At 45.3% G+C, this 26,643-nt stretch overlaps 2 protein-coding genes across 2 annotated transcripts in view; both read right to left on the minus strand.

The window, feature by feature from the left end:
* LOC141134392 (NACHT, LRR and PYD domains-containing protein 3-like) overlaps positions 1–3,964 on the minus strand; it is a 284,164-nt gene extending 280,200 nt beyond the window's left edge. The window contains exons 1-2 of the mRNA XM_073623957.1: positions 3,934–3,964; positions 3,296–3,598 (exon numbers count right to left, since the gene is read on the minus strand). Coding sequence (XP_073480058.1) covers positions 3,296–3,598; positions 3,934–3,964 — 334 coding nt within the window. The remainder of the gene's footprint in view (positions 1–3,295; positions 3,599–3,933) is intronic.
* LOC141133842 (phospholipid scramblase 3-like) overlaps positions 1–26,643 on the minus strand; it is a 599,764-nt gene that overhangs the window by 433,557 nt on the left and 139,564 nt on the right. The window lies entirely within an intron of this gene.

Here is a 26,643-nt window from a genome sequence, read left to right on the forward strand (position 1 = left end):
ACCCTGAATTCACAATGCATAATGAAGGCATTCCAGGACTTTTATGCTGATTTATATAAGGCGGAGATAGGTTCCGACCCCTCTAAAATGGAAATGTTCCTAGACAACCTACATCTACCAACTCTGACGACTACCCATAAAGATGAAATGGACGCTCCCATTCCCATTGAGGAGGTGTCAGAAGTTATAAAAGCCTTCAAATATGGTACAGCGCCAGGACCTGATGGCTTCTCTTCCCCATATTATAAATTTTTTTTCTGAACTCCTGACAGCCTACCTCACTAGATTCTTCAATTCCATGACAAAGGGCACTCGGATGGCTTTAATTCAACACCAGTTGCCAGAGTCAGACTTCAGGGACTCTTCTCTGACCTAATTAAGATTGGCAGGGGCACACGCCAGGGCTGCCCCCTTTTGCCCCTGATATTCGCTATAATGATTGAATCTTTGGCGAAAGCCATTCGTTTTAATCCAAATATCAGAGGGATTCAATGTGGCCAAAATAATCATAAATGCGCACTCTTCGCAGATGACCTTGTACTATTTTTATCCTCCCCAAATTCCTCCTTGCCAGAGTTATGTTCATTGCTCAATGAATTTGCATCAATATCAGGACTTATGCAGCGCACACATGAGCAGACTTTTCGACCGGACTGGTCCGACGGACCATACGATCGTGTGTGGGCTTCATTGGACCTTCAGCGGACTTTTCCAGTCGAAAATCTGATGGACTTTAGATTTGAAACATGCTTCAAATCTTTCCAACGGACTCGAGTCAGGTTGAAAAATCCGCTCGTCTGTATGCTAGTCTTATGGACGATAACCCACGCTAGGGCAGCTATTGGCTACTGGCTATGAACTTCTTCAGAAGAAGATGAAGAAGAAGATGGAGGAAGAAGAACCCCGAAGGAACACCAGAAGAAAGAAGATGGAAGAAGAAGCCAAAAGAAGAAGAAATTAATAAAGGACTCATCAAAAACCATCTCTTGTGTTTTTTAACCTTTTTGACACTTGTTTTATTAAATGGTAGGGGTACATTTGTACCCCATTACCAATTCACACGGGGGGGGGATCTGGGGGTCCCCTTGTTAAAGGGGGCTTCCAGATTCCGATAAGCCCCCCGCCCACAGATCCCCACAACCACCGGGCAAGGGTTGTGGGGATGATGCCCTTCTCCCCATCAACATGGGGACAAGGTGCTTTGGGGGGCTACCTCAAAGCACCCTTCCTACATTGAGGGCATGTGGCCTGGTATGGTGCAGGAGGGGGGGTGCTCTATCGCCCCCCCTCTTTTCCTGTGGCCTGCCAGGTGCGTGCTCGAGTAAGGGTCTGGTATGGATTTTTTAAAATTTTTAAAAATTTTTGGCACGGGGTTCCCCTTAAAATCCATGCCACACCTGAAGGGTGTGGCATGGATTTTGAGGGGGACCCCCACATCATTTTTTTTTTATTTTGGCGTGGGGTTCCTCTTAATATCCATACCAGACCTGATGGGCCTGGTATGGAATTTAGGGGGACCCCCATGCATTTATTTTTTTATTTTGGTTCGGGGTTCCCCTGTGGGGAAATCCCATGCTGTTTTTATCAATGAACTTTTATGTGTATTGTCGGACCGACAATTCATTATAGCTGCGAGCAGTTTTAAATGACTTTTTTTCCTTTGAAATGTCATTTTGCTGTCAGACTGTTCTAAACACGGGAAACATGCACCCCCCTTTACAGGCATACTATAGACACCCCCCAGGTACGAAATTTAAAGGAATATTACACTTTTATTGTTTCACTTTAATGCCTCGTACACACGGTCGGATTTTCCAATGGAAAATGTCCGATCGGAGTGTGTTGTCGGAAATTCAAACCGTGTGTGGGCTCCATCGGACATTTTCCATTTGATTTTTCGACACACAAAGTTGGAGAGCAGGAGATAAAATTTTCCGACAACAAAATCCGTTGTCGGAAATTCCGATCGTGTGTACACAAATCCGACGGACAAAGTGCCACGCATGCTCAGAATAAATAAAGAGATGAAAGCTATTGGCCACTGCTCCGTTTTACGTCACCGCGTTTAGAACGATCGGATTTTCCGACAACTTTGTGCGACCGTGTGTAGACAAAACAAGTTTGAGCCAACATCCGTCGGAAAAAATCCTAGGATTTTGTTGTCGGAATGTCCGAACAAAGTCCGACCGTGTGTACGCCCTATAACAATTATTAAAATCACTGCTCCAGAAAAAATGGCCATTTTTAAAACTTCTTTTTGCATTGATACATGTCCCCTGGGGCAGGACCCAGGTCCCCAAACACTTTTTATAACAATAACTTGCATATAACCCTTTAAAATGAGCACTTTTGATTATTCATGTTCGTGTCCCATAGACTTTAATGGTGTTCGTGTGTTAGAAATTTTTTTTTGCCTGTTCGCATGTTCTGAAGCGAACCAAACCGGAGTTCAAAACTGAGTCTGAACCATATATGTACTTCAGGGTCCTGAAGAAGTGTCCTCCAGGCTGCTGGGGATTGCTGTGGACTTGAATCAGGAGGATTTGGTGTAAGGGTCTCAAGTCACCATCTGTGCACATGTGTAGTAGACAGGCAGGTCTGCAAGGGCTTTGTCAGATATGCCATACAGAAGATAGCCCTGGGTAGCTCAGTATTTCTGTAGGGTACTAGCAAATAGATAGGGGTACACCAACACAAGAGTTTTTACCTAAGTAAAGAATATTTCATCCGGTTAGAAGCTCCTGAGTGGTCACTGGCTTTCCCTGGGTGACATTCCTAGTTCTTCCTCACACAGATATTGATCAGGAATTGGTAGGAAATGGGCATTGTTTGTGACCACTGTACTTTGTTATAGAACCATTGTGGGATGTGTTTATACTTGTAATAATGTATATTGTACAGTACTTTGTATTCACTGTTGTAGGGACCTAGGTTGGTTTAAGTGACTAATTAATTATCTCATGTTAATTATATTACTGTCAGCTATTAGTTGCTAGAGATAGATTAGCATAGTTTATGTTGGTTGTTGTTTAGCAATGTTAATTATATTCCTGTTTACGGTTTGTATTGTTAGGGTAATGTGATCAACCGTTCACCTGATTGTGTGGTATATATATTCCGTGTGAGTTTTCAATAAAAAGTTCCAGTTCTAATATAAGCTATTTTCGGCTAGTCTTGTATGGTCAGCTATAATATCTGGTTCATATGTCCAGACTGGAGTAAGCTGTATACTGACAGAATCACTAAAGCTGGGTGCTGGACAGTTCAGTCATAGTCATTATAGACGGGAACTCACCATTTTTTGCTCTCCTCTCCTGGAGGTCATTTGCAGGTCCCATCAGACCGATCAGTGTAAAGACTTTAATTGTGACATCCAGAGCCGCTTCTTCTCCATATGTGTCTATCAGGAGGTCCTTGGTGGTGATCCAATCTGTCTTTTCTAGTCTTCCTCGGGGGATGGGACGTTTATCTCCATTGAAGAAATCAGACAATTTGTTCCTAAATTTCTTAAAGTCATGTTCATTCAGATTCTCCAGAGAATATATAATAAGATCCCCGGGGGTTGGTGGGACATTTCCCAAAACTTCAGGAGTTGACCCTGCAAAGAGGACAAGCAACAACCACAAACATTGAACCTGATTGGATGATTTCTGACACATGACAGCAGATACGTCTGTACTGGCAGCCGGCAATGCAAAAAAGAGCATATAGAAGGAAAGGAAAATATCTCCCAATATGTCCATTATCCCATGGAGGGATTGACTTCCCTGTAATAGTATCACATGAATGCATTCATGATGGTGAGTTACCTCTCAGATAGACAATTATTGGATGAAAACACCTAGGAGCCAAAAAAGTCCACCTTCACAAAATAGCCCCATAATGTATTTAATAAGTTTTGGCTCCATCCAGTGGCCATAATGTGATATTTACCTGATTGAGATATTTTAGGAGAATGCCACATTATGTCGACTAGATGAACCAGATTATCATAGGAAATAAACCTATTAGGTACATTATGAGGCTTATTCTTGATGGTTGTGTGAATGCTGACACAATCACATATCAGTTATTTTAAATATATCTCAGTATGTACAGTACAGTATGTAGGGGGTGACTATTTTCAAACATCAAGTTTATCAATTATAAGTAGTGATATAGGAACAATATATCCTTAAAAAAATCTTCCCCCTGAATAATGATGTGTCTGATCAGTGTGAACTAGGGATGGGTGAACGGTTCGGGCCAAGCATAAGTTCTGCCCATTCGGGTGTCTACCAAACACACAGATTTTTTGGGGAGATAAGCGGGATGTTCACCCACGGAGCGCACAGTCAAAAGGTTGTTAAGGTGCGGGAAGCACAGACAGGGTGTTTATCAGAATATGGAAGCCCCCTTTAACCAGATCCTGCCCCCCTGAGTGAATGAGTATGGGGTACATTGTACCCCTACTTATACACCAAAAAAATGGTCAAAAATAAAGACAGGAGCCACTTTTTGACAATTTCTTTATAAAAAAAAACAACATAAAAAACAATGTCCCTTGATGTATTTCCATCGTCAATCACGACTCCCGCCACACCGCCGTACATGGAAAAAAAGATCTCCGCCCGGGAAGAAAGAAAAACCGCTGTGTGCCTGCTCCACTGTGTGACAGTTCTTAAATAGGTAAGGGGCAGGGCCACCTGGTAATGTCACCTAGTAGCACCGCCCCTTGTGACGTCACCAACCCAGCAAGCACCAGTCGGCGATGTTACAAGGGGTTGGTGCCACCCGGTGATATCACCAGATGGCCCCACCCCTTACCTATTTAAAAACTATCAGATGGAGGAAAAGGCATTCGGCAGTTAGCCTTTGCTTTTTTTCAGGTCCGGCAGTGCGGCCATGACATGATTGAGAATGGATCTACACCGGGGACATTGTTTTGTTATTTTTTTAATAAAGGAATTGTCAAAAACTGCCTCCTGTCTTTATTTTTGACACTTTTTTTGGAGAAGGGGGGTGAGGATCTGGGGGGCCCCTCCAGATTCCTAAAAGCCTTCTGCCTGCAGACCCCCCAAATCGCTGTCCAGGGTTGTCGGGAAGAGGTCCTTGTCCCTATCAGCATGGAGACAAGGTGCTTTGGGAAAGTGGGGGGCAGAGCCCTCCTTTCCCCCAAAGCACCCCCCCATGTTGAGGGCATATGGCCTGGTATGGTTCATGAGGGGGGATGCTCGCTTGCCCCCCCTTTCCTGGCCTACCAGACTGAATGCTCATAAAGGGTCTGTTATGGATTATGGGGGGACCCGATGCCATTTAAAAAAAAAAAAAAGTTGCCTTGCAGACTAAGTGGACCTCCCATGCACTATATTTAAAGGGATTTTTCTGTTTTGTTTTTTTTCACTTTACCCACTTCAGCCCCGGAAAATTTGGCTGCTCAATGACCAGGCCCTTTTTTTGCGATACAGCACTGCGTCTCTTTAACTGACAATTGCGCAGTCGTGCAACGCTGTACCCAAACAAAATTTACGTCCTTTTTTTTCCACAAATAGAGCTTTCTTTTGGTGGTATTTAATCATCTGCGGTTTTTATTTTTTGCGCTATAAACAAAAAAAGCATCAATCTTGAAAAAACATTTGTACTTTTTGGTATAATAAATATCCCCATTTAAAAAAAAAAAGCAATTTTTTTCCTCAGTTTAGGCCGATATGCATTCCTCTACATATATATAAGCGTATATTGATTGGTTTGTGCAAAATATATAGCGTCTACAAAATAGGAGATATGTTTATGGTTTTTTCTTTTTACTAGTAATGGCGGCGATCTGCGATTTTTATCGGGACATTATGGCAGACACATCAGGCACTTTTGACACATTTTTGGGACGATTGACAATAATACAGTGATCAGTGCTATAAAAATACACTGATTACTGTGCAAATGTCAATAGCAGGGAAGAAGTTAACACTAGGGAGTGATCAAGGGGTTAACTGTGTACCGTAGTGTGTGTTCTAACTGTGGGGGGAGGGGACTGACTATAAGAGAAGACAGATCATGGTTCCTAACTAATAGGAACTCATGATCTGCCTCTCCTCACAGAACAGGGATTTGTGTGTTTACACACACACGTCCCTGTTCTGCCTCTCGCGCCCACGATCACATGTGGCCAGCGGTCATCGCGACCGCTAGTCACGAGCATCGGCACCCCCGCAGTACAGCACCTGCTATCCCACTTAAAGGAGCCAACGTACAGCTACGACAGCTCGTGGGATAATGACGGAGGCTGGTCGGCAAAGGGTTAAGCATCAATAAAATCACTGCTCCTTTAAAAAAAAATCTTTTGTGTTTTTTTTGCATTGATACATGTCCCCCAGGGCAGTACCCGGGTCCCCATTCCTATTTTATGGCCAATAACTTGCATATAAGCTTTCATGTTTCAGTCCCTTAGACTTTAATAGAGTTTGCGGCTCAGGTCTGAACTTTTTCTCTGTTTGAGAGTTCTGGTGCAAACCAAACTGAGGGGTGTTCGGCCCATCCCTAGTGTAAACTAAGAATGCCGATTACGCCCAAATTTCCTAGCAGTATGTGTCATGTAACACAAGGCTGGTTTCTCCTTAGGTTTATAGACAAAGGATTCCCCCGACCACTACACAAAAGGCCATAAAATTTGGGGTAATCGGGAGCTCCACCACCTTAGAGAACTCGGCTAAATTACTTCAGCCCATTTCTACTCTCTATACTTTATGCCAGCAGGCTCATAGGCAACACTCCCTTACAACCAAAGCTTCTCCAGCTACCTCCTTTTTGTTCACCCCTGCTGTTTCAGATGACTTGACTTCCCAGATGTTTCTAGCTTGAAAAAATAAAGTCCTATTTAACTATGGCCAATCGGTGGACCCCAGAAATAGGATTTTGTGATTCTTTCAAGACCTTCAAAAAGCCCACAATTTTCCACAACAAGAATTTTACGAATATTTGCAAATCCACCATTATGCCCAGTCTGACAAAATCTCTTCAATTCTCTAAACTGCCTTTGTGTAACAAAATTTGTTTAGATAGCCCATCTAGCAAGGCTAATCTCCCAAATATACAAGGTCCTAATTTCTTCACCCTCCCATCCTCCTACAAAACAAAACAAATCTACAAGATGGCAAAGATGGCAACAAATGTTGGGTGAGGAATTACCCTTTACAACCTGAAAAACTATATGGACTTGATATGGCGGCCAAGAGCTTTATTTGCACTTTATACAAAGAAACCAATAGAGGATACTCTTCCATTGGTAATATACACCAGATAAACTACACTCTGTATATGCCACAGCAGATAATAGATGCTGGAGGTGTAAGGACAGTTTAGGCTCACTCCAACATATCTACTGGTCTTGCCCACTCATCGAAACTTATTGGCAAGCAGTACATTTCCTTACTAGGGATGGGGGAATAGTTTTGGCCCGAGCTTAAGTTCGGGCGGAACTTTGGTTGTTCGGACGTTCGGCAAACAACAAACATTATGCGGTGTTCACGGCACATTTGGAAGCCGCGGAACACCGTTAAAGTCTATGGGACACTAACAAGAAAAATCAAAAGTGCTAATTTTAAAGGCTTATATGCAAGTTATTGTCCTAAAAAGTGTTTGGGGACCCGGGTCCTGCCCCAGGGAACATATATCAATGCAAAAAAAGTTTTAAAAACGGCCGTTTTTTCAGGAGCAGTGATTTTATTAATGATTAAAGTGAAACAATAACAAGGGGACCCCCAGATCCCGCCCCCCTATGTGAATTGGTAATGGTACATTGTACCCCTACCAATTCACAAAAAAAAGTCAAGAATAGTAAAAAATAACAAGAGACACTTTGGCACAAGACCTTTATTAAAAAATAAAAATGCCCCGCCATGTAAATACATCTCACGCCACCCCGATGAACTGAAAAAAAAACAAAAAAAATGCAATAGCTCCACTTCCATGGGAGGCCTTCCACACAATGCGAGCTTCTTCTCCTTGACAGCTGAGGTGAAAGCTGAGGGTGGGGCCACCCAGTGACGTAAACTGGTTACCCCACCCCCCTCTGATGCCACGTGATGTTAGATGAAGGCGGGGTCACCCAATTTATGTCACCGAGTGACCCCACCCTCAGCTATATAACAGCTGTCAAAGCAAGAAGCGTGCAATGTGCAGGAGCCTCCCATGGAGGCAGAGCTGTTGTATTGTTTTTTCTTTGGTTCGTCGGGTGGCATGAGATGGATTTACATCGCGGGACATTTTTATTTTTTTATTTTTTAATAAAGGACTTGTTCCAAAGTGTCTCCTGTTATTTTTACTATTTTTTACACTTTTTTTGTGAATTGGTAGGGGTACAATGTACCCCTACCAATTCACATGGGGGGGCCGGGATCTGGGGGTCCCCTTGTTAAAGGGGACTTCCAGATTCCAATAAGCCCCCCCGCCTGCAGACCCACACAACCACCGGGCAGGGGTTGTTGGGATGAGGCCTGGTATCCTCCCCATGTTGAGGGCATGTGGCCTGGTGCGGTTCAGGAGGAGGGGCGCTCTCTTATCCCCCCTCTTTTCCTGCAGCCTGCCAGGTTGCGTGCTCGGATAAGGGTCTGGTATGGATCTTGGGGGGGACCCCTATGCCAATTTTTTTATTTTGGTGCAGGGTTCCCCTTAAAATCTATACCAGACCTGAAGGGCGTGGATTTTGGGGGGACCCCACGCAATTTTTTTTTTTTATTTTGGTTTGAGGTTCCCCTTAATATTCAAACCAGACCCAAAGGGCCTGGTAATGGACTGGGGGGAAACTCATGTCGTTTTTTCAATGAGTTTTATCTATATTGCTGGGAACTGACAATTCATTACAGCCACGATCAGTTTTAAATTAATTTTTTTCCTTTAGAAATTTAATTTTGCTGTGGTATTGTTCTAAACACAGATAAACTGTGCCACTTTACAGGCATACTATAGACACTCCCCAGGCATGATATTTAAAGGAATATTTCACTTTTATTGTTTCACTTTAAGCATTATTAAAATCACTGCTCCTGAAAAAACTGCAGTTTTTAAAACTTTTTTTTGCATTGATACATGTCCCCTGGGGCAGGACCCGGATCCCAAAACACTTTTGATGGCAATAACTTGTATATAAGCCTTTAAAATTAGCACTTTTGATTTTTCATGTTCGTGTCCCATAGACTTTAACAACTTAAGGACCGCCTCACGCCGATGTACATCGGCAAGGCGGCACGGGCAAGCAAAATCACGTACATATACGTGATTTGCCTCCCGCGGGTGGGGGGTCCGATCGGTCCTTTTTTGTCCCCCGGCGATCGGAGGTGAGGGGGAGGCCATCCGTTCGTGGCCCCCCTCGCGATCGCCGCCGGCCAATGGGAACATTCCTTTGCTGCTGTATGCTAAACAGCAGCAAAGGAAATGATGTCATCTCTCCTCAGCTCGGTATTTTCCGTTCCGGCGCCGAGGAGAGAAGACATCAATGTGAGTGCACAAACACTACACACACAGTAGAACATGCCAGGCACACAAAACACCCCCGACCCCCCCCCCCGATCGCCCCCCAATCACCCCCCCCCCCCGTCACAAACTGACACCAAGCAGTTTTTTTTTTGTTTTGTTTTTTCTGATTACTGCATGGTGTCAGTTTGTGACAGTTACTGTGTTAGGACAGTTAGGATTAGCCCCCTTTAGGTCTAGGGTACCCCCCTAACCCCCCCTAATAAAGTTTTAACCGATTGATCACCCCCCATCACCAGTGTCACTAAGCGATCATTTTTCTGATCGCTGTATTAGTGTCGCTGGTGACGCTAGTTAGGGAGGTAAATATTTAGGTTCGCCGTCAGCGTTTTATAGCGACAGGGACCCCCATATACTACCTAATAAAGGTTTTAACCCCTTGATTGCCCCCTAGTTAACCCTTTCACCACTGATCACCGTATAAGTGTTACGGGTGACGCTGGTTAGTTCGTTTTTTTTTATAGTGTCAGGGCACCCGCCGTTTATTACCGAATAAAGGTTTAGCCCCCTGATCGCCCGGCGGTGATATGCGTCGCCCCAGGCAGCGTCAGATTAGTGACAGTACCACTAACACCCACGCACGCAGCATACGCCTCCCTTAGTGGTATAGTATCTGAACGGATCAATATCTGATCTGATCAGATTTATACTAGCGTCCCCAGCAGTTTAGGGTTCCCAAAAACGCAGTGTTAGCGGGATCAGCCCAGATACCTGCTAGCACCTGCGTTTTGCCCCTCCGCCCGGCCCAGCCCAGCCCACCCAAGTGCAGTATCGATCGATCACTGTCACTTACAAAACACTAAATGCATAACTGTAGCGTTCGCAGAGTCAGGCCTGATCCCTGCGATCGCTAACAGTTTTTTTGGTAGCATTTTGGTGAACTGGCAAGCACCGGCCCCAAGCAGCGCAGGTTAGCGCCAGTACCACTAACACCCACGCACGCACCGTACACCTCCCTTAGTGGTATAGTATCTGATCGGATCAATATCTGATCCGATCAGATCTATACTAGTGTCCCCAGCAGTTTAGGGTTCCCAAAAACGCAGTGTTAGTGGGATCAGCCCAGATACCTGCTAGCACCTGCGTTTTGCCCCTCCGTCCGGCCCAGCCCAGCCCACCCAAGTGCAGTATCGATCGATCACTGACACTTACAAAACACTAAACGCATAACTGCAGCGTTCGCAGTCAGGCCTGATCCCTGTGATCGCTAACAGTTTTTTTGGTAGCGTTTTGGTGAACTTGCAAGCACCAGCGGCCTAGTACACCCCGGTCGTAGTCAAACCAGCACTGCAGTAACACTTGGTGACGTGGCGAGTCCCATAAGTGCAGTTCAAGCTGGTGAGGTGGCAAGCTCAAGTAGTGTCCCGCTGCCACCAAAAAGAAGACAAACACAGGCCCGTCGTGCCCATAGTGCCCTTCCTGCTGCATTCGCCAATCCTAATTGGGAACCCACCACTTCTGCAGCACCCGTACTTCCCCCATTCACATCCCCAACCAAATGCAGTCGGCTGCATGAGAGGCATTTTCTTTATGTCCTCCCGAGTACCCCTACCCAACGAACCCCCCCCAAAAAGATGTTGTGTCTGCAGCAAGCGCGGATATAGGCGTGACACCCGCTATTATTGTCCCCCCTGTCCTGACAATCCTGGTCTTTGCATTGGTGAATGTTTTGAACGCTACCATACACTAGTTGAGTATTAGCGTAGGGTACAGCATTGCACAGACTAGACACACTTTCACAGGGTCTCCCAAGATGCCATCGCATTTTGAGAGACCCGAACCTGGAAACGGTTACCGTTATAAAAGTTAGTTACAAAAAAAGTGTAAAAAAAAAAAAAAATATATATATATATATATATATATATATATATATATATATATATATATATATATATATATATATATATAAAATAAAAAAAAAATTGTTGTCGTTTTATTGTTCTCTATCTCTCTATTCTCTCTCTATTGTTCTACTCTTTTTTATTGTACTCTATTCTGCAATGTTCTATTGTTATTATGTTTTATCATGTTTGTTTTTCAGGTATGCAATTTTTTATACTTTACTGTTTACTGTGTTTTATTGTTAACCATTTTTTTTGTCTTCAGGTACGCCATTCACGACTTTGAGTGGTTATACCAGAATGATGCCTGCAGGTTTAGGTATTATCTTGGTATCATTCTTTTCAGCCAGCAGTCGGCTTTCATGTAAAAGCAATCCTAGCAATCCTAGCCCCCCCCACCGTCTTCCGTGTTTTTCTCTGGCTCTCCTGTCTCAACAGGGAACCTGAGAATGCAGCCGGTGATTCTGCCAGCTGAACATAGAGCTGATCAGAGATCAGAGTGGCTCCAATCATCTCTATGGCCTAAGAAACCGGAAGCTACAAGCATTTTATGACTTAGATTTCGCCGGATGTAAACAGCGCCATTGGGAAATTGGGGAAGCATTTTATCACACCGATCTTGGTGTGGTCAGATGCTTTGAGGGTAGAGGAGAGATCTAGGGTCTAATAGACCACAATTTTTTCAAAAAAGAGTACCTGTCACTACCTATTGCTATCATAGGGGATATTTACATTCCCCGAGATAACAATAAAAATGATAAAAAAAAAAAAAATGAAATGAACAGTTTAAAAATAAGATAAAAAAGCAAAAAAAAAAATAAAGAAAAAAAAAAAGCACCCCTGTCCTTCCCTGCTCTCGCGCTAAGGCGAACGCAAGCGGCGGTCTGTCGTCAAACGTAAACAGCAATTGCACCATGCATGTGAGGTATCACCGCGAAGGTCAGATCGAGGGCAGTCATTTTTGCAGTAGACCTCCTCTGTAAATCTAAAGTGGTAACCTGTAAAGGCTTTTAAAGGCTTTTAAAAATGTATTTATTTTGTTGCCACTGCACGTTTGTGCGCAATTGTAAAGCATGTCATGTTTGTTATCCATGTACTCGGCCTAAGATCATCTTTTTTATTTCATCAAACATTTGGGCAATATAGTGTGTTTTAGTGCATTCAAATTAAAGAAAGTGTGTTTTTTCCCCAAAAAATGCGATTGAAAAATCGCTGCGCAAATACTGTGTGAAAGAAAAAAATGAAACACCCACCATTTTAATCTGTAGGGCATTTGCTTTAAAAAAAATATATAATGTTTGGGGGTTCAAAGTAATTTTCTTGCAAAAAAAAAATAACTTTTTCATGTAATCAAAAAGTGTCAGAAAGGGCTTTGTCTTCAAGTGGTTAGAAGAGTGGGTGATGTGTGACATATGCTTCTAAATGTTATGCATAAAATGCCAGGACAGTTCAAAACCCCCCCAAATGACCCCATTTTGGAAAGTAGACACCCCAAGCTATTTGCTGAGAGTCATGTCGAGTCCATGGAATATTTTATATTGTGACACAAGTTGTGGGAAAGAGACACATTTTTTTTTTTTTTTTTTTTTTGCACAAAGTTGTCACTAAATGATATATTGCTCAAACATGCCATGGGAATATGTGAAATTACACCCCAAAATACATTCTGCTGCTTCTCCTGAGTTCGGAGATACCACATGTGTGAGACTTTTTGGGAGTCTAGCCGCGTACGGGACCCCGAAAACCAAGCACCGCCTTAAGGCTTTCTAAGGGCGTGAATTTTTTATTTCACTCTCCACTGCCTATCACAGTTTCGGAGGCCATGGAATGCCCAGGTGGCACAAACCCCCCCCCCAAATGACCACATTTTGGAAAGTAGACACCCCAAGCTATTTGCTGAGAGGTATAGTGAGTATTTTGCAGACCTCACTTTTTGTCACAAAGTTTTGAAAATTGAAAAAAGAAAAAAAAAAGTTTTTTCTTGTCTTTCTTCATTTTCAAAAACAAATGAGAGCTGCAAAATACTCACCATGCCTCTCAGCAAATAGCTTGGGGTGTCTACTTTCCAAAATTGGGTCATTTGGGGGGGTTTTGTGCCACCTGGGCATTCCATGGCCTCCGAAACTGTGATAGGCAGTGAAGAGTGAAATCAAAAATTTACACCCTTAGAAATCCTGAAGGCAGTGATTGGTTTTCGGGGCCCCGTACGCGGCTAGGCTCCCAAAAAGTCCCACACATGTGGTATCCCCATACTCAGGAGAAGCAGCTAAATGTATTTTTGGGGTGCAATTCCACATATGCCCATGGCCTGTGTGAGCAATATATCATTTAGTGACAACTTTGTGCAAAAAAAAAAAAAAAAGTGTCACATTCCCGCAACTTGTGTCAAAATATAAAATATTCCATGGACTCAATATGCCTCTCAGCAAATAGCTTGGGGTGTCTACTTTCCAAAATGGTCATTTGGGGGGGGGTTTGTGCCACCTGGGCATTCCATGGCCTCCGAAACTGTGATAGGCAGTGAAGAGTGAAATCAAAAATTTACACCCTTAGAAATCCTGAAGGCGGTGATTGGATTTCGGGGCCCCGTACGCGGCTAGGCTCCCAAAAAGTCCCACACATGTGGTATCCCCATACTCAGGAGAAGCAGCTGAATGTATTTTGGGGTGCAATTCCACATAGGCCCATGGCCTGTGTAAGCAATATATCATTTAGTGACAACTTTTTGTAAATATATATTTTTTTTTTTGTCATTATTCAATCACTTGGGACAAAAAAAATAAATATTCAATGGGTTCAACATGCCTCTCAGCAATTTCCTTGGGGTGTCTACCTTCCAAAATGGGGTCATTTGGGGGGGTTTTGTACTGCCCTGCCATTTTAGCACCTCAAGAAATGACATAGGCAGTCATAAACTAGAAGCTGTGTAAATTCCAGAAAATGTACCCTAGTTTGTAGACGCTATAACTTTTGCGCAAACCAAAGAAATTACGCTTATTGACATTTTTTTTACCAAAGACATGTGGCCGAATACATTTTGGCCTAAATGTATGACTAAAATTGAGTTTATTGGATTTTTTTTATAACAAAAAGTAGAAAATATCATTTTTTTTCAAAATTTTCTGTCTTTTTCCGTTTATAGCGCAAAAAATAAAAACCGCAGATGTGATCAAATACCATCAAAAGAAAGCTCTATTTGTGGGAAGAAAAGGACACAAACTTTGTTTGGGTACAGTATTGCATGACCGCGCAATTAGCAGTCAAAGCGACGCAGTGCCAAATTGGAAAAAGACCTCTGGTCCTTAGGCAGCATAATGGTCCGGGGCTAAAGTGGTTAACGGTGTTCGACCAAATTTTTTGCCTGTTCACAAGTTCTGGTGTGAACCGAACCGGGGGGTGTTTGGCTCATCCCTAGTCCTTACCCATCATGTCTAAAAGGTTTCTCATGTGATTACCCCCTTCTAATTTCTCCAAAACATCTGCTGTTGTCACACATCCTTACAGCTGCACGATGTTTAGTGGCGTTTAAATGTAAACAGCATGAGCCTCTTTCTCTGACAGAGCTTTATCCTAGTATCCGGGATGTATAAAGATTGGAATATCTAATGGTTGCCTTAAATGATTCCTTGGATAAACATAATAGGGTTAGGGAGCTGTGACATACCATAGAATATACTCCCTGACCACCCCCCAGCTATCGCTATACATACCTTTTCTTCTATCCTAGAGGTGGGTGTGGGCCAGCAAGCTCCTTTTAAACATGGAGTACATTGGATAGCCCTCTCAATTTTCTCCTTCTCACTCACTCTCTCTTCCTTCTACTCTTTCTGACATTCATACATATTCCCACTAAATGTCTAATGAATAGGGATGAGCTTCGTGTTCGAGTCGAACCCATGTTCGACTCGAACATCGGCTGTTCGATCGTTCGCCGAATTGCGAACGTTATGGGCCGTTCGCGCTAAATTCGTGTGGCGCGTCACGGCCCATAATTCACTGCGGCATCTCAGTGCATTGCTGGCTGATGATTGGCCAAGCATGCACTATGACCCGCATGCTTGGCCAATCACAGCGCCGTCAGTAGAGAGAGCTGTAATTGGCCAAAGCCAGGGTGGCTTTGGCCAATTATGGCTCAGGGGATTTAGTACACACCCCACACTATATAAGGCCGCCTGCAAGGCGGCCCTGTGTAGTGTGTGTTCCGGTGTGCTGAGAGATAGAGAGAGAGAGAGACAGTGTCATTTGATTTGAGTTAGCTAGATTAGGCAGAACAGTCAGTCAGTTAGCTGCACTTACAGTGTATTGTGTATATATATGCATCCCAGGTGTTGCATATATATATATACACTGTATTCAGTTTAGCTAGATCCGTTCCTGTTATCTTCTATCTAGACTATTTACATTTAGTGCAGTGCGTCCTGCTCACAGTGTTCAGCTAGATCCGTTCCTGCTATTTACATTTAGTGCAGTGCGTCCTGCTCACAGTGTTCAGCTAGATCCGTTCCTGTTATCTTCTAGACTATTTACATTTAGTGCAGTGCGTCCTGCTCACAGTGTTCAGCTAGATCCGTTCCTGCAATTTACATTTAGTGCAGTGCGTCCTGCTCACAGTGTTCAGCTAGATCCGTTCCTGCTATTTACATTTAGTGCAGTGCGTCCTGCTCACAGTGTTCAGCTATATCCGTTCCTGCTATTTACATTTAGTGCAGTGCGTCCTGCTCACAGTGTTCAGCTAGATCCGTTCCTGCTATTTACATTTAGTGCAGTGCGTCCTGCTCACAGTGTTCAGCTAGATCCGTTCCTGCTATTTACATTTAGTGCAGTGCGTCCTGCTCACAGTGTTCAGCTAGATCCGTTCCTGCTATTTACATTTAGTGCAGTGCGTCCTGCTCACAGTGTTCAGCTAGAGCCGTTCCTGCTATTTACATTTAGTGCAGTGCGTCCTGCTCACAGTGTTCAGCTAGATCCGTTCCTGTTATCTTCTAGACTATTTACATTTAGTGCAGTGCGTCCTGCTCACAGTGTTCAGCTAGATCCGTTCCTGCTATTTACATTTAGTGCAGTGCGTCCTGCTCACAGTGTTCAGCTAGATCCGTTCCTGTTATCTTCTAGACTATTTACATTTAGTGCAGTGCGTCCTGCTCACAGTGTTCAGCTAGATCCGTTCCTGTTGTCTTCTAGACTATTTACATTTAGTGCAGTGCGTCCTGCTCACAGTGTTCAGCTAGATCCGTTCCTGCTATTTACATTTAGTGCAGTGCGTCCTGCTCACAGTGTTCAGCTAGATCCGTTCCTGTTATCTTCTAGACTATTTACATTTAGTGCAGTGCGTCCTGCTCACAGTGTTCAGCTAGATCCGTTCCTGTTATCTTCTAGACTATTTACATTTAGTGCAGTGCGTCCTGCTCACAGTGTTCAGCTAGATCCGTTCCTGTTATCTTCCTACTGACAGGCAGGCTTGTCTGGTTACAGTATATAAAGCTACCTGAAGAAAATTACAGGTGTTCTATTTGATCCTATTAGTACCACGGTCAGGCAGCTAGACTATTTACATTTAGTACAGTGCGTCCTGCTCACAGTGTACAGCTAGATCCGTTCCTGTTATCTTCCTACTGACAGGCAGGCTTGTCTGGTTACAGTATATAAAGCTACTTGAAGAAAATTACAGGTGTTCTATCCCAGCTTAGTGCAGCTACAGGCCATTAGTATGTCTGGAAGGCCAAGAAGGAGAGGCAGACAGTCACAAGCCAATAAGAGAGGGCAAGCAGGCTCTGTGTCTAGTGCTGGTCGTGGAGACGGTGCATCCTCATCAGCACGTGGCCATGGGACACGCTTGGCCTTTTTTTCGGCAGCTGGCCGTGTTGAGCCGCAACATGCGGAAGACTTGGTCGAGTGGATGACCAAGCCGTCCTCATCCTCCTCATCCTCTCTCACCCATGCCCAGGGTGCTTTGTCTGGCAAAGCAGCGGCCTCTTCCCTCAGCTCAATGTCATCAGTGACTCCTTCCCTAGCTCCACCATGTCCTCATGAGGATTCCCTCGAACTGTTTGACCACAGTGTTGGGTACATGCTCCAGGAGGATGCCCAGCGTTTGGAAGGCTCTGATGACGATACTGAGCTCGATGAAGGCAGTAACATGAGCACGGACAGAGGGGGTGCCCAAGAAGGACAGCAATCTGGCAGTCATGCTCCCCCTGCTGCAGCATACTGCCAGGTTTGCTCCAGTGATGAGGAGGGAGGGGATGATGAGGTCACTGACTCAACGTGGGTGCCTGATAGGAGAGAGGAGGAGGAGGAGGAGGAGGAGGCGGCAGCACATCACCAACGAGGCAGGATGCCCTCCAGGGGCCAGCCTAAGGGCAGCACATTGACTGCATCACACCCCAAAGCTCCACATGTGCAGGGCGCTGCAGTCTCTGCGCGTTATTCAAAAAGTTCTTTGGTGTGGGCCTTTTTTGAGACGAGTGCATCAGATCGCACCGCTGCTATTTGCAACATATGTCTCAAGCGTATCTCGCGTGGCCAAAACATCTCCTGCTTGGGTACCACATGCTTGACCAGACATATGTTGACCTGCCATGCAGTTCGTTGGCAAGCGTATCTAAAAGACCCACACCAAAGAACAAAGAGGATCTCTCCTTGCTCCTCATCAGCTGAGATTTCCAACCCCACTAGACCTTCAGTCCTCTCTGAGACCTGCAGTGAGAGGAATGAAGGTGTAGAATTAGGTGTGTCACAGCCAAGTACTTGTGGGTAATCTGCTTTTGGTACACCGACGTCAGATTGTACCAGGCAAATTTCCCTGCCCCAGCTGCTGCACCGCCGAAAGAAGTTTGCTCCCAGCCATCCACATGCCCAGCGGTTGAATGCTAGCTTGGCAAAATTGCTAGCACTTCAACTGCTGCCTTTTCAGTTGGTAGACTCTGCCCCCTTCCGTGAGTTTGTGGAATGTGCGGTTCCTCAGTGGCAGGTACCCAAACGCCACTTTTTCTCACGGAAGGCGATTCCGGCTCTCTACCGGCATGTGGAAGGCAATGTCCATGCCTCGCTGGACAGGGCAGTCAGCGGTAAGGTGCATATTACCGCTGACTCATGGTCCAGCAGGCATGGACAGGGACGTTACCTAAGTTTCACGGCGCATTGGGTGACTCTGCTGGCAGCTGGGAAGGATGCAGGACAAGGTGCAGTAGTGTTGGAGGTTGTTCCGCCACCACGCCTCCAAAATGCTGATTGTGACACACCTCTCTCCTCCACCCCCTCCTCTTCTTCTTCCTCCATGGCCTCTTCCTCGGAACCAGCGGTGCTCCGTAGGCGTTCAAGGGGCTACGCAAGTACGCAGGCCAAAAGATGCCATGCGGTGCTTGAGCTGGTGTGCTTGGGGGACAGGAGCCACACTGGGGCAGAGGTTCTGTCAGCTCTGCAGGGGCAGGTTCAGAGGTGGTTGACGCCACGCCAACTTAAGGCAGGAATGGTGGTTTGCGACAATGGCACCAACCTCCTCTCTGCCCTCCGACAGGGACAAATGACCCATGTGCCCTGTTTGGCTCACGTCCTTAACTTGGTGGTGCAGCGGTTCTTGGGCAGGTACCCGGGCTTACAGGATGTCCTGAGGCAGGCCAGGAAAGTCTGTGTGCATTTCCGCCGGTCATATAATGCCAGTGCTCGGCTGACAGACCTCCAAAAGGAGTTTAACCTGCCCAAGAACCGCCTAATCTGTGACATGCCCACCAGGTGGAACTCAACGTTGGCCATGCTGCAGCGGCTGCACACGCAGCAGAGGGCCATCAATGAGTACCTGTGCGACTATGGCACCAGGACAGGGTCAGGGGAGCTTGGTTTTTTTTCCCCACGCCAGTGGGCCATGATCAGGGATGCATGCACTGTCCTGTCACCATTCGAGGAGGCCACGAGGATGGTGAGCAGTGACAGTGCATGCATCAGTGACACTGTCCCCCTTGTCCACCTGTTGGAGCACACGCTGCGTGGAATAATGGACAGGGCACTTGAGGCAGAACAGAGGCAGGAAGAGGAGGACTTCCTTAGCTCTCAAGGCCCCCTTTATCCAGACAGTGTTCCTGCGTGCCCGCCGATCACACAGGAAGAGGACGAGGAGGAAGAGGAGGAAGATTGTGTCAGTATGGAGGTGGAGCCTGGCACTCCGCATCAGCAGCAGTCTTTAAGGGATCAGTCCCAAGATACACATGGACTTGTACATGGCTGGGAGGAGGTGGCTGCGGACCATGTCGTTCTTAGTGACCCAGAGGACTCCGGACCGAATGCCTCAGCAAACCTATGCTGCATGGCCTCCCTGATCCTGCAAAGCCTGCGTAAGGATCCTCGTATTCGTGGTATCAAGGAGAAGGACCAATACTGGCTGGCAACCCTCCTTGATCCACGTTACAAGGGTAAGGTTGCGGACCTTATCTTGCCATCGCAGAGGGAGCAGAGGATGAAACATCTTCGGGAGGCCTTGCAGAAAGGTCTGTGCAACGCGTTCCCAGAGACTGGGAGGTTACAAACTCCTGTTTCTGGACAACGTGTTGCTGAGGCTTCGGTCAGTCAAAGAAGGAGCGGTGGAGAAGGTGGCCGTCTGACCGATGCATTCAGACAATTTTTTGGTCCGCAGCCCCAAGGTATGATCGGTTCCAGCAAACATCGCCAGCGTCTGTTTTACATGATGCAGGAATACCTAGGGGCAAGATCAGACTTGGACACCTTTCCCACCGAAAATCCTCTGAGTTACTGGGTCTTGAGGATGGATCACTGGCCAGAGCTTGCACAGTATGCAATTGAGCTACTGGCCTGTCCTGCATCCAGCGTTCTTTCGGAACGCACATTCAGTGCTGCTGGAGGCGTGGTAACCGATCACAGGGTGCGTCTGTCCACCGACTCGGTCGATCGGCTGACCTTCATAAAAATGAATGAGTCTTGGATCACCACCAGCTACCAAGCACCTGATGCTGATGTAACCGAATAATTTTTTTTGAAATCTCAGATCCCTTCAAAGATTGCCTATGCTGATGCTGAGTGACTATCCCTGAGTAATTATCCTCTTCCTCCTCAATCATCACGCTGATAGCTTGTAAGAACATTTTTGGTTCTGGGCGCCACCACCAGTGCCTAAGGCACAATTTTTCAGCCCCTGTTTAACAGGGGCGTGTAATTACAATTTTTGATGTAATACTTTGCAGCAGGGCTCGTTCCTGCATTCCAACTAGAGTGTCTGTGAGGGGTTGCAGTGTTGTGGCACCAGCACCAGTGCCTAAGGCCCAATTTTTCTGCCCCTGTCTAACAGGGGCGTGTAATTACAATTTTTGATGCAATACTTTGCAGCAGGGCTCGTTCCTGCGTTCCAACTAGAGTGTCTGTGAGGGGTTGCAGTGTTGTGGCACCAGCACCAGTGCCTAAGGCCCAATTTTTCTGCCCCTGTCTAACAGGGGCGTGTAATTACAATTTTTGATGCAATACTTTGCAGCAGGGCTCGTTCCTGCGTTCCAACTAGAGTGTCTGTGAGGGGTTGCAGTGTTGTGGCACCAGCACCAGTGCCTAAGGCCCAATTTTTCTGCCCCTGTCTAACAGGGGCGTGTAATTACAATTTTTGATGCAATACTTTGCAGCAGGGCTCGTTCCTGCGTTCCAACTAGAGTGTCTGTGAGGGGTTGCAGTGTTGTGGCACCAGCACCAGTGCCTAAGGCCCAATTTTTCTGCCCCTGTCTAACAGGGGCGTGTAATTACAATTTTTGATGCAATACTTTGCAGCAGGGCTCGTTCCTGCGTTCCAACTAGAGTGTCTGTGAGGGGTTGCAGTGTTGTGGCACCAGCACCAGTGCCTAAGGCCCAATTTTTCTGCCCCTGTCTAACAGGGGCGTGTAATTACAATTTTTGAAGCAAAACTTTGCAGCAGGGCTCGTTCCTGCGTTCCAACTAGAGTGTCTGTGAGGGGTTGCAGTGTTGTGGCACCAGCACCAGTGCCTAAGGCCTAATTTTTCAGCTCCTGTTCAACAGGGGCATGTAATTACAATTCTTGATCTAATATTTCACAGCAGGGCCCTGTGAGGGCTTACAGTGTTGTGGCCACAGCAACACCTAAGGCCCAAATTTCTGCTGAGTATATAGGGCAGGACCCTACTTTCAAACATCTAACTTACAAACGACTCCTACTTGCAAACGGAAGGAGACAACAGGAAGTGAGATGAAATCTACCCCTAGGAAGGGAAATTCTCTCCTGTAAGAGTTAATATGGGAAAACAATTTCTCCTTTCCACTGATGCTTTCCAATCCTTGTTCCACAAAAAAACCCAAATTTTCAAAAAACATTTTTCATTGGGACAAAAAAGTGAGGTGAAATCTTCTGAAGAGGAGGAAAGACAGCAAAACAAATGTCACAGGGGTGATAACCCTTCCCTATGTTTTCCAAAAAGCTTAGAAAAGATTTTTTGGCTGGAGCTAAACACGTTAAAAATGTTCAAAATTACAAACAGATTCTACTTAACAACAAGCCTACAGTCCCTGTCTTGTTTGCACCGCCTGTATACTGCTGTTCAGAGTATATAGGGCCTGGTGGCCCCACACCTTTCCTTATTTTAATTTGGGTGCGGGGTTCCCCTTAATATCCATACAAGACCCAAAGGGCCTGGTAATGGACTGGGGGGTACCCATGCCGTTTGTCTCACTGATTTTCATCCATATTGCCATGGCCCGACATGACATTAAACCCGCAAGCAGTTTTAAATGAGATTTTTTCCTTTAAAAATGACATTTGGTGCAGGGACTGTTCTAAACATGGGAAACACGCGTCACTTTACAGGCATACTATAGACACCCCCCAGGTACGATATTTAAAGGAATATTTCACTTTTTTTTTTTTTTACTTTAAGCATCATTAAAATCACTGCTCCCGAAAAAACGGCCGTTTTTAAAAGTTTTTTTGCATTGATACATGTCCCCTGGGGTAGGACCCGGGTCCCCAAACCCTTTTTAGGACAATACCATGCAAATTAGCCTTTAAAATGAGCACTTTTGATTTCGAACGTTCGAGTCCCATAGACGTCAATGGGGTTCTAACGTTCGTGCGAACTTTCGGTCCGTTCGCGGGTTCTGGTGCGAGCCGAACCGGGGGGTGTTCGGCTCATCCCTACTAATGAATAATGCCAACTCAATATGCATATACTCGCTCTATGTATATATTAGATATGCGTTTCTTTTTGTGCTACAATCATATCATTATTTAATGTGTTCCGATTGTCATGCTTGATACTGTATCATTTCTGAGCTGAGCCATATAAGACACTTGGGAATACGCTCTCTTCTTTTTTTTGGTTTGGGAAGTATTGAATATCAATTCTTTTGTGAATGCAATATTTTGTGGTTTCCTTTCTTATATGTTCTGATAACTTGTTTGAATAAATAAAAAGATAGTTTAAAAAAAATTAGGTCATCCAGTCATTATGGATCACTGGACCATCTCAGAAGAGCATTTCCATCAATGATAAATAAAATCTGAAGACACGGGAATGTGATGGTGGAATTGATGAAAGCTCCTGAACTCTTCTAATGGGTGGACTGACCAGATGTCTACAGGAAATGTCCAGACTATGGAGACATAAGGTGTCCTATCATCTAATTCCAATCTCTGGAGATGTGAGGGGAGGAAAACATTGGAAAGGATTGTCAGGATCAGCAGTCATACCTTGTGAGGAGTAGGATTTGGAGAATAAGAACCCCATGACATCAGAAGATCGCCTGAGATGACATCACCTGGAAGAAGCACAAACAATAAAAAAAGGAATTTGTGGTGCGATGAACAGAAACAGTAAGGAGGATTTGGTATGTGGATAATGATTGGCTGTCAGGTTGTACAATCAGAGAGGATCAGACTTCTGTCATTTACACCTATAACTATGAGGGTCATTTAGAACTTTCATCCTGACATTCATCTGATTGGTATATCGGGGTCACAAAGGAATTTTACCCTGTTTAAGGCCACAATTTATACAGACTCGTACTTTTAGGTGTCACCTCCACAAATCTGTGCCATTCATAGCCAAGAAGACTGGTACTAAGTAGTCATGTGCAGAATGAAAAAAATTGTTTTGTTATGTTACTCATTTTGTTTTGTTATGGAATTTGTTTGGTTTTGAAATTAGTTTTGTTTCGTTTTGTTTTCATTAAGATTTGTTTAATTTATACGTTTTCTAACAAATTTCAACTTTTCAGAACGATTAGAATTCGGATTGGTCGAAAAAAACGGTAGACCGATTTGAATTTTGTGTGAAGAATAGCTGGTTGTTAAGCAGCAGGCCGGAAGCCGGCCTCCTGTGTCCTTAACAACCATGACTCATCATCTGTTAGCGGTGTCCAGGAAATATTAAAGTGGTGTTCCACCCAAAAAAAAAAAAAACATGAATGTGCCTAAAAAAATAAAAAATAAACATTTGGAAATTTTTTTTTTTTTTACTCACCTCTAAATGCCTGTTGCTAGGGGGTCCCTCGTAGTCTGCCTCTTTCAGTGCCTGGGCTGGTGACATCATTTCCCCTGGGCACAAGAAGGGCTCAGCTCTGCTCCCTCCCTCTTGTCAGTCATCTGGGACCCATTATAGATCCCAGATGACTGAGTGGCCAATCACGGCGCGTGGCGCCGCTCGCGCATGCGCAGTGGGTCCTAGCTGTGAAGCCACAGCCCGGCGCCCACAGTTGCAATGCCGGCGCCGCCGAACAGAGGGGAAGACGAGTGGGGCTTCAATCCCCCGCATCGCTGGACCCTGGGACAGGTAAGTGTCCAATTAAAAGTCAGCAGCTGCAGTATTTGTAGCTGCTGACTTTTATTTATTTTTTTTTTTAAATGGGAAATCCTCTTTAAGCTTCTCCTATAAGCAAATAATTTCCTTGCGCTTAAAAGCACAAATATAGCTCTCTTGTACAATGCCGGGAAAAGCGCGCTTGTATGTCTCCAAGTAACACAGACACAGATGCCGGTATCACGTTAAGCTTAGCAGAATCCTCCCTAGAATGGGCAGCTCTGTTTACTTATACTGTCAACATGAATAACAAAAGAAGGTGGTGGCTTCAGAGTCAGCCAATCAGACATTTGTATTCTTTCAAAAGAACCAATCATACACACATGTATCTATTCAAATAAAATACCAGTAGTGATGTGTGCAGATGGAGGTGTGCAGAACCATGCGGCATGCTTTCCGTGAGACACAGTGTGTCACAATTTGAACACTACAAATATGGCTTTGAACATGACCGTGTGCACACATCCCACTGCTACCAATGACGCGAACCATACTCTATCATGGCTCAGTGGGCCATAATTTTTGGATGGTTATGCTATAGTTCCCATGTACACAGATCTGTTTGCTCTGAGTCATTAATGCAGTCGCAATGAAGTGGCCAGTCTCTTGGTGAGGCATGAACGAACATCACTAAAAGAGCAAACATATCTGCCATGTCCATGGGAAGGTTTTCGAGGTTGGTCTTCCACCAACGTCTGTATGTGAGAATAGGCTCACATGAGCGTATTACAGCAAAACCGACACTGGGGGACATCTGACAACATACTTTAAAGGGGTTGTAAAGATAATTTTTTTTTTCTTTAAAAATAACAAACATGTTATACTTACCTTCACTGTGCAGCTCGTTCTGCACAGAGTGGCCCCGAACCTGCTCTTCTGGGGTCCCTCGGCGGCTGTCTCAGCTCCTCCCCGCAATAACTAACCACCTTAATGCGAGCTCCCTCGCATGGTGGTTAGTTGTTGCGGGCGCGCTCCCGTGATACAGCCGGCGGCTATAGCCGCTCGCTGTATCACTCGGCCCCGCCCCCGGCGCGCCGCTACATTGGATGTGATTGACAGCAGCGCAAGCCAATGGCTGCGCTGCTTTCAATCCATCCACTATAGCCAATCAGCGACCAGGCTGATCGGCTGAATGGAGGTCGGGAGCGAGCGGCCGAGTTTCGAGGTGTCAGGTAAGTAAAACGGGGGGGCTGGGGGCGGCGGTATTATCAAAAGTTTTTTCACCTTAATGCATAGAATGCATTAAGGTGAAAAAATTTATACCTTTACAACCCCTTTAATAAAAATTTCCACAACAGCGTGCTTCCCCAATGACAGATAAATGTAAAGAAAAGAATGCTGGCATTGCCTGGCAATACAAAAATGTAAAAAAAAAAGTGTGGGCCCCCCCAGTCCATACCAGGCCCTTAGGGTCTGATATGGATTGTAAGGAGAAATCCACACTAAATAAAAAAAAAATTGCATGGGTTCCCCCCAAAATCCATAATAGACCCTTATCCGAGCAGACAGCCCAGCAGGTTGGGAAAGGGGGCCAAGTGAGCGCCTCCCCCTGAACCATATTAGGTCACATGCCCTCAACATTGGGGGGGTGCTTTGGGGCAGGGGGGCCCAGATCCTGCCCCCCATGTGAATGAGTATGGGGTAGTACCCCTACCCATTCACCAAAAAAGTGTCAAAAATAAATAAAAACACAAAGACAGTTTTTGACAATTCCTTTGTTAAAAAAATAAAAAACTGTGTCCCCGGATGTAAACCCATTGTCAATTATGCCGCCGGCAGCACCAGAAAAAAATCCCTCTCGCCGACATGAAGACTGGCTGCCTACTGCAGGCTAAGCCGTTTGACATTTCTTATATAGGTAAGGGGTGGGGCCACCTGGCTACATCACATGGTGGCACCGCTCCCCTTCTGATGTCACAGACCAGGGCATGCTGAGTTTGTGACGTCAGAAGGGGCAGTGCCACCAGGTGATGTAGACAGGTGGCCCCGCCCCTTTCCTATATAAGAAATGTCAAATGGAGGAGCCTTCAATAGGCAGATGGCCTTCTTGTTGGCAAGAGCATATTTTTTAATAAAGGAATTGTCAAAAACTGTCTCTGTGTTTTTATTACTTTTTGGCACTTTTTTGGTGAATGGGTAGGGGTACGATGTACCTGATACGCATTCACATGGGGGGTGGGATCTTGGGGCCCCCTTGTTAAAGTGGGCTTCCAGATTCCAATAAGCCCCCCGCCCACAGACCCCCACAACAACAGGCCATGGTTTTGTTTATGATGCCCTTGTCCCCATCAACATGGGGACAAGGTGCTTTGGGGAGGGGAGCAGAGTCACCCCTGGCTCAAAGCACCCACCCCCCCATGTTGAGGGCATGTGGCCTGGTATGGTGCAGGATGGGGGGGGCGCTCACTCACCCCCCCCTTTTCTGGTCTGTCGAGCTGCATACTCAGATAAGAGTCTGATATGGGTTTTGGGGGGACCCACACCGTTTTATTTTTTTT

The sequence above is a fragment of the Aquarana catesbeiana genome, linkage group LG03, assembly GCF_042186555.1.
Source record: "Aquarana catesbeiana isolate 2022-GZ linkage group LG03, ASM4218655v1, whole genome shotgun sequence".
NCBI classification, from domain to species: Eukaryota; Metazoa; Chordata; class Amphibia; order Anura; family Ranidae; genus Aquarana; species Aquarana catesbeiana.